Genomic DNA, 14438 nt, shown 5'->3' on the forward strand with positions numbered 1-14438 from the left:
GGCCCACCTCTACCCCACAGACCGTGACCAGCTCTAGCTGCTCCCTCTCTAGCCCCTGGGGAACAGTGACTCACAGCCCTTTCTGTCCAACAGCACAGGGGCCATGGACGCAGTGCTTGGTGCTGCACGGTTCCTCACCTGTCCCGGGAGGCTCGGCCCTGCCGAACAGCTCCCTCCAGGCGGAGTCCAGGAACGTGCAGCTGTACCTGCTGTCCACCGAGCCCAGGTACTTGGCTACAGGGTGGGAGCCTGCGGAGGAGAGAAAGGGGGGTGTTGCTCCAGTGCCCCCTGTGGGGGTTCTTTGCGGTGCACTACAGTGCCCGCAGGAGGAGTCCTTCAGCCAGGCGCTTCCGAGGGGCATGGGCAGCACCCCCTATGGCCCCAGGGATGCTGTTACAGAAGCGATGATCTAGCTGTCCTGTGGATGCCCTACCCATGACTCCCACCCCATCCTGACGGGCCTTTACCCAGCTCCATGGCAAAGCAGAGGCCTTTCCTAGCTTCTGTGTTAGTATCCCCAGCAGGAGGTGGCCACTACCCTGGGGGCACCTGCTACAGACCCAGATGTGCTTTGCTCAGCCCCCCTGCCATGTGCACCCCTAGGTGTCAGTGTCAGACCCCACACCCACGGCTCAGCCACACTAAACAGGGAGAGGCTAGAACAAGGCCTACACCAACAGCCTCACTCTGGCTGCAGGGGGGGGGGGGGGGTCAAGCAGGACTCGCACCAGCTGGGCGGGGTCTGGGCAGAGGCACCTACCCAGCGGGACGATGAGGAACCGCATGTAGCTAAGCCAGTCTGGGGTCTTGTTCGCCAGCTGCTTCACAAAGAAACGGAGGATGGCACTGAGGTAACTCTGCCCCCCCACAGCCACCACCTTTACGGGCCGCGGCACAGAGGAGTTGCAGTTGCAGCTGGAAAAGACAGGACAATGGGAGAGTGTGTGCTTATTGCACCCCTCTGCCTGCAGGGTACGACACTTAAACACGCAAGGCAGCACTGAGACCTGACCAGCTCTGGGCTGGGGCACCGGGGCCCTCACCCTGTGCCGAGATGCAGCCAGCTCTGGGGTAGGACACAGGGGCCATTCATACAGGGGTACCTTGCTCAGCGAGGAAGACGATGGGTGCCCCTCCCCATACACTGTGGTAGGCAGTACAGGTAGTAAGGGCTGCTGTTCCTGCCAGGCTGCAACGTACTGAGTTGATGAGCGGCTGCTACCTCCAGCACTGCCGCGCCCAGCCACAATTACCATGCCAGGGAGCAGGCAGTAAATCCCAGCAGAGTGCTCCAGCGGGACTCGCAGATGAAAAGCTTTGCCCTGAGCAGGGCAGCAGCCCGTGGAGCAGTGACGTCAGCAACCTGCCAGCTAGACAGAGCGACTGCCACCCGCACTGAGGGAGGAGCCAGCAGAGCCCGCGCAGCACCTAGCATTGCTGCTCACTGCCACATGGAGCATCCTGGGGGTCCTGACGCCGCTCCAGCCTCTCTCAGCCCTGGGACCCAGCGTGCCCGCACCGAGCAGCTCCCAATGGCTCAGCCTCCCCGTCAGGCCCAGTGCATGTGCTCAGGACCAAGGACCAGCCCCAGCATTGCTAATGCCCAGTACGTCCATGGGCCTGGCGCCCTACAGCCCAGCCCAGCGCTGCACCTCTAGCTGCTGATCTAGAACAGTTGCAGTTAAACGTGCCACACAACGGCCACCACTAGAGGGCACCAGAGAACCACCAACTTTCTTTAGGCAGTTAATAGGGCCAAAGAAAGGAGCTACCAAATGGCTTGGGACAGCCTGTCCCCAGGCGAGGGAAGAGATCAGTGCTATGATGCAGTACCATGGGCCCTCCCAGCTACGCCATCCGAGACCCTCTAGCTCCCCTCCCTGTATTTCACTAGCCCCTCTGCTCCTCTTTTCACCAGCATGCAACTGCTGGCGCAAGAGCCTTCTCCTCTGTAGTTCCTCCCCATCTCACCTGCCTGAACTGACAGCATCTCCTCTCCCCTTTGCTTAGGCCTCTGCCTCGCCCCTCCTCTGCCAAGCAGAACAATTCTAGACCTCTTCCTTCAGAAGCGTAAGTGGCTGCAGGCATTGCCAGCCTCCACGTCATCAGTACTCAAATCCCCCTTCGTGGGGGCCACCAGATTGAAGGCCTGGACCACAGGCAGGAGAGCAGGGGAGTGATTTTGCTGGAAGCTGTGACCCCAGGGGGTGTAGTGGATTCTGTGACAGCCTGCGATAGCAGGAACAGGACTTGATGGCCCAGGGGGCCCCTTCCACTCCTATGTTCAAATGCAAAGAGGGCAGGGATGTTCACACTCACACAGGTTATCCTCTCCCGGGGAAAGGAGCATGGGCCCCGGTTTCCCCTTCAGACAGACCCCTGGGGGGGAAGGCTGCAGGCAGACAGGGTGTGGGTGATCTGCAGAGGCAAGCAATGGGCTTCCAGCCTTTCTTGCGTATTTCTGATCTAACCATCCAGGTTTGCTTTAGGCACCTGTCCCTGCAGGATCTGATGCACAAAGGCAGGTGGGAGAAACAAACTTTCAATTATCTATTTGAGAAGAAAGTGAAGTCGGAGCGTTCCTGAAGGTCTCCGTGGACGCGCTGGCAAGGTGGATTGGGAGCTCCCCTTTGGTGAAGGGAGAGGGTGGAACTGTTAGGAAAGAACATTTATCTCAGATGTCTGTAGAGCATCTAAGGCCTTGTCTACACTACGGGGGGAGATGGATCTAAGTTACGCAACTTCAGCTACGTGAATGTTGGGCTTATATCAACTTCCTGGGGGGTTCACACTATGCGATGTCAATGGGAGACGCTCTCCTGTCGACTCCCCTTGCGCTTCTCGTTCAGGTGGAATACAGGAGTCGACGGGAGAGCAACCTGCGGTCAAGACATGCTAAATCCACCACTGATACATTGATCCCCAGAAAGTGCAGACAAGCCCCAAGTTGCAGGTGTTACTACGTCCTGCCGTCTGACTCAGCCTGCCCCTTTCTTGGTACCTGGACTGGTAATTCTTTTACTAGCTCTCCAGTTGCCCATAGAGTCTCCTGGAGAGAGACAAGACCGATCGGACCTGACTTTCTAACAGGCACATTTTGGCTTGGTTTTCTTTAGGGAAATCTTTCGTACCTTTCTACATCTTAAATAAGCCCCAAGCTCCTGTTTCTCTGCCGTGCAGGCGGAAGGAGAGATGGCTCTATGGACCATTACAATCGGCTCACCTGAAAACAACTCCAGGGAACAGACAGCATTTTAAAGTGTGGAGACGGGCAGAAAGCGTGGGTAAAAATAGGCCGGCTGCATCCCCAGCCAGCTGCTGCTGAGTCATGGCTGCGGAGGTCAGTACCTGCACTGCTGGAAGTGACTGCAGAGCACCTCTAGCTGCAGGGAAGCAGGCCTGTGGCGGATCCGCTGGCAATGCACGGCCTGGGTTAGGAGCAGAGCTGGTTGGGGAGCAGTGGAGATTGCAGACCGTAGGCAAGGCCTAGGCGGCTCCACTTGTGCATGAAGTAGGCTGGGCTTTGTCCGTCAAACACCACGATATTCTGAATCATAGGCAAGAAAACCATGGAAAGACTCCAGCCCAGGTTCCTGCACTATGAACTAAGTATCTTAAACATCTGTGGCAGCCTTCACCCTGCAGGGCCCTGCTGTGCTATACACCACTGCATGAATCATCCACTACTGGAATGCAGCTTTCTCTGGGGTGGAACACAGCAGCTATTATATAAGAGACAGTTCATCTAGCAAGGAAATGCAGTCAGTTCTGGAGAGAGATGTGGGAAGGGAGTTATACAGGGAATGTCTGCCCAGCAAGGGGCTGTTTATAGAGGGACCCTTTGCTGAGGGCTGAGATGTAACCAGCTCTGGTGTGGAACACAGCAGCCGTTTGACAGCTTAGAGCACAAAGTGAAGCAGCCAGGGATGTTTTAAATGGGTGGAATATAATTACCATGCCGGACTCTGGGCAGGACCCTGGGAGCTAATGGGCAGGAACATGATACTGTCAGGAGCCCTTGAATGAACACAAATGGCCAGGTTCTTAGTTTTATTTCCCATCTGAAAACAGCATCTCAAGTGACACTTGACTAGTATCACCCTGAGGCAGTGGTTCAGTCCTGGATCCCCTACTGGAGCTCCCTCTACTGGATCAACAGCCCTTCCTCCTACTTTACCACATTCCCAACTACCACTCAGTCACTGGCACCAGGAATAGCCTGGAGGAGAGCAACCCTTACTCAGGCCCCGACCCAGCTCCCCGCAGCACAGCGCCTCCTAGTGCCATGCTGGGGCCTGCACTGACTATGAGGGAAGAGCACTCCCAATTGAGCTCCTGCCCCACTCCCTGCAGCACAGCGCCCCCTAGCACCACACTGGGTCATTAGTTTGGTATCAACTCCGAGGGGAGAGTGCCCTCTAATGAACCTCCGACACCATTCGTGCCACACCTCGGTTTTGCCCAGAGGCCTCCCATTCCAAGCACTTGACCTGACCCCACCCTGCTTAGTTTGCAAGAGCTGACTCATAACCCACAGCAGGGTTAGCTAATAGAGCAACTCCACCATACCCATATCGACGGGAACCATCTGCCCTCGGTGCTGGGACCGGAGGGCTACTGTCCTTTACTCACTATCTCTGGATCCTGGTGAGGACAGCGGACAGGACGGCCTGTACTTCCACGGTGGAGCATGTGCACACGACTGGCTTCTTCTGGTCCCGAAGCAGCTCGGCCACATACTGGCAAGAAGAGGAGGAAAGGTGAGCACAGCATGCCCGTGCGTATGGGAGCAAAGGGATCGGTTACACCACCTGCCACGCAATACTCCTCCTCTGTGCTTAGCAACCAGAGTCCCTGGGGAGAGGTGGGTAAGCGTGCACCTCCCTGTGCCAGTTGGCTGTTCCTGCCGAGGGCTGGCAGGCTGTGGGGCACAGGCAGGACAGGTGGCAATGGCCACAGGGTGTGCTTTCATTCCAGACTGCCAAGGGCTGGGAGCGCTGTGGCTGCCTAGTGAGTGGGAAATGGCAGCTGTGAGGCAGCAGAGGCTGGTTTGCTCTGGGCTTGGCAATCTCAGGTATGAGATCAAGGCAAGTCACAGGTCACAACAACAGTGCTGGAGACTCCCCTTCATGGCTTGCAGAGGCAGGCTGCTTATAATGCCCATGCAACAGGCTCCAGTGAGGGACCTGCTCGAGGGCAGGGGAGAGGCATCAGGCTCCACAACCCTGGTCTCTCTACAGAGTGTGCAAACAAGAGTGGGCCTGTCAGCTGCAATTCAGAAGGTGCTGTGTACTCTGTGCAGGGCGGGAGGACTGGGCCTCGAGAGGTGCTTGGTATTGCAGTGAGGAAGACTGGCGAGGGACACGCAGAGACCCAGAGCCATCGGATCACACACTTGCCCTGGTCCGGACTGGGAAAGATCAGCATCCACCCCAGAGCTTCCAGCCCACCTATAGCCACAGCTCAGGGAGACTCCACGCCAAGTCAAGGGGGATGCTCAGATGGGATTCAAACTCTGCCACCCAGTCACAGCAGCAGCAGTAATGCTCACCCGCAGGGCAGCCAACCCAGCCCCTCCCCCTGGCATTTCCCATTCAGCCCCCACCGCAGCTCAGCCCAGGCAATGCCCTGCACTCCCACTGCTTGCACAGACCGGAGCACCACTTAACACGCTCTCTGCCAGCAATGGCTCCCCGTGACTCCGCCGATGGCCCCTCTGCGGAGCTGCCAGCTCCACTCCCAGGGCAGCAGGGCTCTGAGGGCCCGGGTGACCCGAGCTGTTGCTCAGTCTGCATTGGACAAGGCAGGCACTGTGATGGCAGCAGAGCCCAGAGACTGGCAGGGCGGGAGATAGGCCCCATCTCCTCGCTTAGGGATGAAGCACGTCAACGGAAGACAGGGAAAGAGAGGGGCCTCATCTCCATGGGTCACTGCCACCCCTGCCCAGCAGCATCTGCAGGGTCCCAATCCTGGGCCGGCCTCCCTACCTGGCCTTGCCAATCGGCCGCATTCACCAGGATGATGTTCTCGGGCAGGGCTGTGTCTGACACCAGGATCTGGTTCAGCTGGTCATAGACGATCTTGCGAGGAATCTGTTGGGAAGGGAGGGCTAAGCCTTGGTAGGGCACAGGCGACACACACTGGGCTGGGCCAGAACCCTGGAGGTTTCCCTGGTGATCTGCTTCTCCCTTGTTGCTGTCACCAGGAGCCCTCTGCCTTTCCCTCATCTCAGCGTATCCAGCCACGTGCCGCGAGGCCCCTGCCACCCCCTAGTGCTGCTCTGGAGCCAGCACTGACCGAAGGGAGAGCACCCCCTAGTGCTGCTCTGGAGACAGCACTGACCAAAGGGAGAGTGCCCCCTACAGAGCACTTCCCTCTGCTCCCTGCAGCACTGCACCCCCTAGTGCTGCACTGGAGCCAGCACTGACCAAGGGAGAGTGCCCCCTACAGAGCACTTCCCTCCGCTCCCTGCAGCACTGCACCTCCTAGTGCTGCACTGGAGCCAGCACTGACTGAAGGGAGAGCGCCCCCTACTTAGCATCCTCCCCACCCCCCCGCATGACTGCACCACCAATGCCATTGCTTCAGTAGAGTTAGAGAGAAGCTCCCCATTGATGTCGCTCATTGCAGCCCCTGGCTCTCCTTACAGGACTCCCAGACAACCAACCATGTTTGACTAGACCTGTGATGAGCTCCCAGCTGTAGGTGGTGCAGGCTGGGATCACCCCTCCATGGAGCAGTGCCTAGGATTGCAGTCACATCACCTGTGTGCTATGGCCCAGATCTGGGGACCTCTCGCTGTCCGAGCTGTTGGTCCGTTCGCTCAGGGGCTTGGAGAGCTGTCTCTCCTTCAGCGGGGTGCTTCTCTTCTGCCGGGGCGTGTGCGCTGCACCTTCCATTTTGCTGCAGCAGACAAAGGACAGTGCTGTTGGCCTGGTTCCCTGGCATGGCACAGCATCTAGCTGGGAGAGCAGGGTCCTTCCCCCACACACCAGGGTCTCTCATTGCAGATACACACACAGGCCCCGTTCAGGTCTGAGCCACGCCCTGGGGCTCCTGTGAGCGATTGCACCAGGACAATGCTTGCCTGCTGGCAAGGGAACAGTATGGCATGGCCATGTGATGGGTTTCCTGGCGCACTGTCAAGAGCGGGAGCTCAGCAACACTGCTGGGTACAAACAGGACTGAGTGGGCTGGTCAGACACAGGGAGAGTCCATGTACAGTCTGTAGCCAGCACAGGCTGAGAGGGGACCCCAGCAGATCCAAGTCGGGCTCCTAGCCAGGAAGGTGCCCACATTTGCCAAGGGTTCAGAGGGCTCTCTGCCACAATCCGTATTCCTCCAACAATCCCAGAGCAGCAGAGGGGGCTGTGCTAGGTGCTGGGGCTGGATCACCACAGGAATGCAGAGCCTGCCAACGGCTGACAGGTTTGGCATCTCTCCTGGAGCACCGAGACCCTGAAGGGGTGAGGACCATGCTGTGCAGGCCTTGGACATACAAGCTTACAAACCAAGACAACAAAGCAACATGGGGGTCAGGGGACCCAGAACATGGCCAGTTCAGAGCACAAAACTCCATGCTCCTGCCCATACCCCATCCCTCAGTAGGGCAAGACGGGAATGCTCTCCAGCCCAGGCCCCTGTGGGATGAGGTTGGCATGCACTCCAGCCTACACTCTCCTACACAGAGCTGGGGATAGAACTCAGGAGTCCTGGCTCCTAGCTCCCCTGCTCTGTCCCAGTAGACCCCACTCCCCTCCCAGAGCTGGGACAGAACCTGGGAGTCCAGATCCCCAGTCCCCTGCTCTAACCATTAGACCCTGCCACCGCATTGCTAAGGAATATTTGTCAGTTCCCCCATTAGAGTGTGCCACTCCCCTGAAACGTGACCTTGGCTCCGATGGCCCCACCTTACTGCACAGCCAGGTTGGGTACTGGAGTCCCAGCTCTTCCTTCACTGACTGGAATACAGTTTTAGTCCTTGCTCCTAGATTCAGACATGTAAAGGCCAGGAGGGCTCCTTCTGATCATACAGTTTGAGCTCCCCAATCAGCTGATCTAGTGCTCATGCCCTCCCCGCCCCCAGAAGTTCAGACTCTCCCCTGCTGGAGGTGCGAGAGCCAGGGGCTCGCAGTGCTGGCGGGCAGGAAATCAGAGCTTTTCGCTTGTAAGCCTAGCAGATCTGATCCGGAGCATGGCCTGAATGGAGCAGCAGAGCTCTTAGGAGCCCGAGGACACAGCTGCCTCTGCTGTCACCTCACAGCAATTAAGCAAAGGCCTTAACTCCAGGACAAAGCAGCCTGGTGCTTTGCTCCGACGAGGCACTGCTCAGTGTCAGAGTGCAAGAAGCAGCTTCAGCACTATCAGGCAGATGAGCAGACAAATGAGGGGCGGGGTATCAATGGCTGAGTGCTCCCCCTCCCCCATAGCATCTGGGAGTGGGGCCCGTATAGCGAGCCTGTGTCACACATTGAAGATGCACTTTTGGCAAAGCAGGAGGCAGATGGGGCAGGTTTCCACTGGGAACATAAAGGCCTTTGAACACACTAGGTACGTGGCTCCAATCCTTCACTCAGTGCAGCTCCAGCATGGACCCACTGCCTTCACAGCGGGAGAGGCCTAGTATCCACAGGAAATTGGAGACGGGATGGGGGCCCGACACCACACAGTCAAAGGTTCAAATCCAGCCACGCTGAGATTGCCCACAGACCATCCAGTGCTGGGGACCTAGAGCCACGAGGCCTCACCACCCTTCCTGGGATGGAACGGGCAATAACAGACCAGATCAGAAACCTGGCCAGGGGAAGATGCCTAATGCTGGGAACTGGATGCAAAATGCCACACAGTCCTGTGAGTGCCCAACATCTGATATGGGGAAACTGAGGCGACATAGTGAGAACCACACATTCCAAGGGCAGAGCCAGAGATGCAACCCAGGCCTCCTGACTCCAGCAACATTCCCTTTCTCTCTGGGAGGGTCTCAGGCAGTCCACGTGCAACACACCAGGTTGTTCTGGCAGGGAATCTCAGCAGGGCTGTAACCAGCAGTTTGCTTTAAACCTCTCCAGTTCAAGGCCAACTCATTGGAGAGCAGAAGGCAGCGGTTACCTCTGGGGGAGGGGCAAACCCCACTGATCCTGGTGATCTCATCCCACAGCCTGCCAGTGTGCGACATCAGTGACCTGTGACAAGTGAGGAATATGTGCCCTTGGGGTTCTGGGGCTGGAGTGACAGTTCGAGTAAAGCCTGAGAGAGCCTGTGCTCAGGGAGAATTCAATAAACCAGTTCTAAGAGAAATCGAGTTCCACCAGCTGTGAGATCAAGGAGCCTCCTCCCTGGGTGACAAGCAGGATCTGAACTCCAACCCTGCAGAGTGCTGGGGAAAGGGGCCCACCTGGGGAAGGACAAGGAGGTGGAACCTGTCTATTAAGAGCTAGATCAAGACAGGTCATGGAAGGAGGGCAATGGTTGGTAGCTATCAGCCTGGCTAGGAGCTAATTCTCTAAAGGGGAAAGGGAAATGTCCTATTCTCTGCCCCCAAGACAGCCAAGCCCCCTGCCCTGGGCTGGCCTGGAGCCAGTGTCCCCTAGAGGCAGTCACCTGCTGCCCCGTGCCACCCATGTCTCCCATCCCTGGTTTTAAAGCAGGCACCTTACCTGGGTGATGCCATGCTCTGAAGCTCCCCCTTGCTGCTCTTCATGGGTGTCTTGACTTTTTCGGGGATGATTAACGTGGTGCTGGAGTCTCCGAACGTGTCCTGCTCGCTCGCTTCCTATGAACACGGGGAGGGAATGAGGAGGCTCCAGAGCTCATTCTGGCGATCAACAGCTGGGGCCCTAATGGGTGACAATTCGCAGCCAAAAGCCACTGACTATGTCGTTCCAAGCAGTCACTGACTGTAGGTGCCAACTTGAGACAAATTGGGCTCTATCGTCAGAGCAGCTGTGTCTCCCATCCTGAGCTCAGCTTTGCAGCACTCTACTCACTAGGCCATGCTGCCTCCAGGGGCAAACAGGCACCAGCGCAGGGTGTTACCTTGGGCACGTGAGCTCCCCCAAAAGGGAGAGGCTTGTATGTGCCATGTCCCCCTGACTCCAGCCCCTAAGCCAGACGGAGCACTGAGGGGAGAGTGGGCCAGCGCGGCTAGGGCATGTTACCAGGGTGTCTATTTCGCTGAGGCTGTCGTCCAGGTTTTTACTCCGCGAAGGTTTCAGCTTGTCCCCGACAGCTGGGTCCATCTGAAAAACCAGCCAAGGGCAGAAGGATGGGAGGGTTACAGGTCTGGGGCAGCTGCGCTCGCTCCCCCTCAGCCACCCCAGGGGCTGCTGCTCAGAGCCACTGGCCCAGCCGGGATCCTAACAGCGCTTCCCAGCTCATCCCCTGGAGCCCTGCCCTCCTTGGCTGAGTGCTCCGTCGAGACAGCGAAACTCTTTGGGCAGGGTATGAAGGGCCAGGCCCACTCCAGGCATCCCCTGGCAGCACTGCCACTGTGCTGAGCAGGAACGCCTCAGCCTCCTTGGGCTTTACTGCTTGTCTGCCTGTGCCTACCGGCCAGCTCCTGGCTGATGCTGGACTGGCAGCTCTCAGTGCTCGTACAGCACCTAGCGCACCAGGGTGCTGGGCCTGGAGTGGGGGTACTGTGTGTTGGCGAATACAGATAATCAATGCTGATAAGCAGCAGCTTGGCCTTCTACAAACACTAGTGTTAGAAAACCCAGTTTGTATGTGCCGGCCTCTAGGGAAGCAAATTCTGCCTAGGAGCTGGGAGCACCGCAGTGCCAGAGGGGAGACCCCACCGCCCTTCTGTGCGCCAGAACTGCCTGGACTGAGAGAGGGTTGGGGGCAACTCCAACGGGCCGGGATAAGTGCTGGCTAAGATTTGAGCGACTACAAGGCACAGGCAGCTGCCCCTTGCACTGACAGGCCGCGCTGCTCTGCCTCGGCCACTGAGCCAGGCCCCAGCCGAGTTCAGCACTGCTCCCATCTGCCTGCGCCCAGCACTCCCGCAGCCACCTGGCTCCAGCAGAGAGCACAGATCCTGTGACCGCATTCACATGCATTGAAGTTGAGGTCATGTCCCAGCTGCGAATCACCACGCAGCCAGACCCACATGGGCCTACGTCTGGCACTCCCCGCTGGAACATGGGACCCACTCCCTCCCTCTGATTACTCACTGGGCTGGTGGCATCTTTGCCCAGGCTCCCCTTGCTGTTAAGGCTTCCAATTTCTGTCTGGGAGCTGGACTGAGACATTCCCTCGAAGAATGGCCTGGCATGGAGAGATGCAGCGGGTCAGGGAACAAAGTGCTGCTGCAGACCCTAGCCTGGGGTGAGGAGAGGGTCAGAGGGATTCAAGCCTCAGGGATGCCCTGTGTGAATCCCGGGCGTGCCTCCGGGCTGGCCTGCACGTTAGAAACTTTGGGGACATTTGAAACTCTGTTTCCTCCCATGGTTTGCAGTGCTCTGAAAGGGGCCCTCCAGACTGGCATAGGATAGCACAGCAATGGGCGCCAGCGCAGGGCTTTCCATCCCTTCTGGATTTTCTGGCACTGTCTCAGCTACAGAGCATCAAATGCCCCAGCCTGGGTTGGAGCAACAGGCTCATCCTTCCCACAAAGGACTCTCTCCGGGGGCCTCTCCCACCCCTGGAAACGCTGCAGTGCTGCTGGGCCCCCTCCTAGCTCCAAGCAGGGAAGGTTGGGGGCTGGGCAGACGCACAGCAGGCCTCGTCTGCATGAGAAAGCTGAGATGGCATCACTTACCGACCTAACCGAAACCGCTCTAGCTAGTCTGGTGCCAAAGGCCCTATGGCCGCTGCAGCTCAAGTCAACTGGGAACAGGGTTAATTCAAACTGAGATCAGAGAGTGTCCTTGTGGGGATTTGCACTGATCTCCCTGACACCATGCAAGCGTGGGCGCCGATCAGCCTCGCTCTGGTACCAGAGGGGCCTATGCCAGGTAAGCCTGAGTCCCGGGTCACCCACACAGCTGCAGCACCATAACAGCAGCTGATTTCATCCTGCAAGAGTCCAGAGAGCACAGAAGCCTGCAAGGCTGGTTTGGGCTAGCCTGGCTTCTCTCTGTTCGACTCGCATCAGTTCATTTACTGGGAGCACTAACACCATTGCACCAGTGTGAAACTGATACAAGTCCACACACAAAAGCTGCCGCGATTTCCCACAATCCAGTGCAACGTCTGGGTACAGACAAGCCCCTGGGAACCGGTTACAGCCTTCTCTTACATCCAGGCGGCCTGGTGCCCTGGCTTCCACTCACAGCTTCAGTCACACTGGTCCCCGGGACAAACGTACACAGCCATCCGTCTCGCACGCCTTCCCCAGGAGGTGGGAGAGCTGAGCTACAGAGAGGGGACGGGCGCAGCTGCCAAGGCCCTCGGGTGGCAAGACTGGGGCAGGACAGAAGCAGGAGTCCCAGCACCTCATCCCCTGTTGCAGCCCCTGTGTGGCCAATAGCTTCTGCACAGTCAGTTACCACTCAGTGCTCCTACTCCGGTGTTTGAACCCTACCCCACCAGCCCTTGAGCCCAGCAAGTCCATGTCAAGCTCTGGCTCGCGGCAGCCCTAGGGAGCCGCATGGTGTCAGGGATGCAGTTCGGGCCAATCAGAACCAGGCTGGCTTTTAGAGAGCAGTGCTGCTGTGCCCGGGCTGGATCAGAGCAGTGAGGGCCGGGGGGAGCGAGGAACATGAGGAGCTGCAGTGATGCTGAGAGCTGGGCAGTGCGGGGACAGCAAGCATCAGAGTTGGGGAGGGGCGAGATCACTGGCTGTGCTTTGCAGGGGGGAGAAGAGAGCACAGATCAGGTCCAGGAAGGGGAGGGTGTTATTGGTAGAGCTAGCTTGACAGCCCACACTTGCTTTGGAAAGGGGAATGTGCGGGCGGAGGGGGAGGAGGGGCTCAGATTGCTATCGGTGCCTGATTAAGCACCTGCGACATTGGCCTTGGCTGTGACTCACATAGAATACTGCCCGTGATCTAAGGTGCCGGTTTTCCAAAGCCACTGACCAACCTGTCAGCAACAGTGACTCCTAGCCCCTTTGGCAATGCTGGAGAAGGGCCCCCATGCCCCCTGCGATGGAACTGCACTCCCCACAGACCGCCATGTGGGTAAGGCACAGGACTGGGAGTCAGGACTCCTGGGTTCTCTTCCCAACTACGGGAAGTGATTGGGGTCTAGTGGGTTAGATCAGGACGGAGCTGGCAATGAGGATTCCTGGGTTCTATCCCCAGCTCTGGGAGGGGAGAGGAGTCTAGTGGTTAGAGCAGAGGTGCTGGGAGCCAGGACTCCGGGGCTCTGTTCCCAGGTCTGGGAGGGGTCTGTGAAGCACTGTGACTCAAGTCATCACTCTAGGCAGACGGCAGGAATCCCGCACAAGTCAGATGCTCTGCTCAGGCTGCCTCTCAGAGTGTCTAGAGGCTTGCGAGGGCAGATGTGGTAGGGGGCTCTGACTGGGGTGTTGAGGTGGGGGACACCCATAGGAGAAGGGGCTGCAGCAGCAGTGGCTGGCATGCATGAGCAAAGCAGGGTGAGAAACAACCTAGCTGAACAGATCACTCCTCTGATTCAGGCATCTCCAAGGGCTGCACAAATCCTAATTAATCCTCAATTCCCAGGGGACGGTGTGTGACACCAGTCTCAGCTGCAGGGAAAGAGACCTAGAGCGTCAGCACTCTGATTCCAGACTGGCTGGAAGCACTAATGGAGATCCCAGGTCTCAGCCCATTTGGATAGTTTCCATGAGGCTTGTTGGATGGGGGGGGGGCTCTGAATGTGCAGTCGAGATGCTGGGCCCTCTAATGATCATAGCCAACACGCACCCTTACGTCACTGACGCAGCGGCTGCTGTGCTCCACCCCAGAATTAGCTGCACTTCAGCGCAGCTGTTTCCTAAAGCACTGTGGAGACTTACACTGTCTCTCACGGAGAATTACAGTCATTTTCAACCATCTCAGGGTCACCTTGTGCTCCCCCTTCCCGTCTAGTCTCATGGCTGGATTGTGAGCTCTGTAGGGCTGGGAGCACATCTGTGTTACAGGTTCATACAGCACCCAGCACAATGAACCTGGGCCCTCAAGGAGCTACTACAGTGTAAATAATGACAGTGTTTCACAGGCAGTCACGGAGCACTGTAGATACTTGCTGTGTCAGTGTCCTGTGGGAAGAGACTCCTGGAGGCCTGACTCTTAGTCCCACAGCCCACACTATTAGTAGTATTACAAGAGTGCTCGGAAGCCCAAGCCAAAATCAGGACCCTGCTGAGCCAGATGCGGCCCAAAACGTGTGGCAAGAGAATAGCCATGGCCCTGAGGAGCTCTCGGTCTAAACAGAGGAGACAGAGAGAAGGTGGGAGGGGAAACTGAGGCACCGAGAAGGGAAGCAACTTGCCCACGTTCACCCAGCGAGGCAGTGGCAGAGCTGGG

At 57.8% G+C, this 14438-nt stretch overlaps 1 protein-coding gene across 2 annotated transcripts in view; it reads right to left on the reverse strand.

Moving 5' to 3' along the window:
- The window catches only part of PACS1 (phosphofurin acidic cluster sorting protein 1), a 104277-nt gene that overhangs the window by 12965 nt on the left and 76874 nt on the right, over positions 1-14438 (reverse strand). For both annotated transcript variants that reach the window (XM_050959180.1, XM_050959179.1), the window contains exons 10-17: positions 11175-11268; positions 10158-10238; positions 9657-9772; positions 6765-6903; positions 5988-6092; positions 4633-4739; positions 761-915; positions 139-249 (exon numbers count right to left, since the gene is read on the reverse strand). In XM_050959180.1, coding sequence (XP_050815137.1) covers positions 139-249; positions 761-915; positions 4633-4739; positions 5988-6092; positions 6765-6903; positions 9657-9772; positions 10158-10238; positions 11175-11268 — 908 coding nt within the window. The remainder of the gene's footprint in view (positions 1-138; positions 250-760; positions 916-4632; positions 4740-5987; positions 6093-6764; positions 6904-9656; positions 9773-10157; positions 10239-11174; positions 11269-14438) is intronic.

This window comes from Gopherus flavomarginatus, chromosome 6 (assembly GCF_025201925.1).
Source record: "Gopherus flavomarginatus isolate rGopFla2 chromosome 6, rGopFla2.mat.asm, whole genome shotgun sequence".
NCBI classification, from domain to species: Eukaryota; Metazoa; Chordata; order Testudines; family Testudinidae; genus Gopherus; species Gopherus flavomarginatus.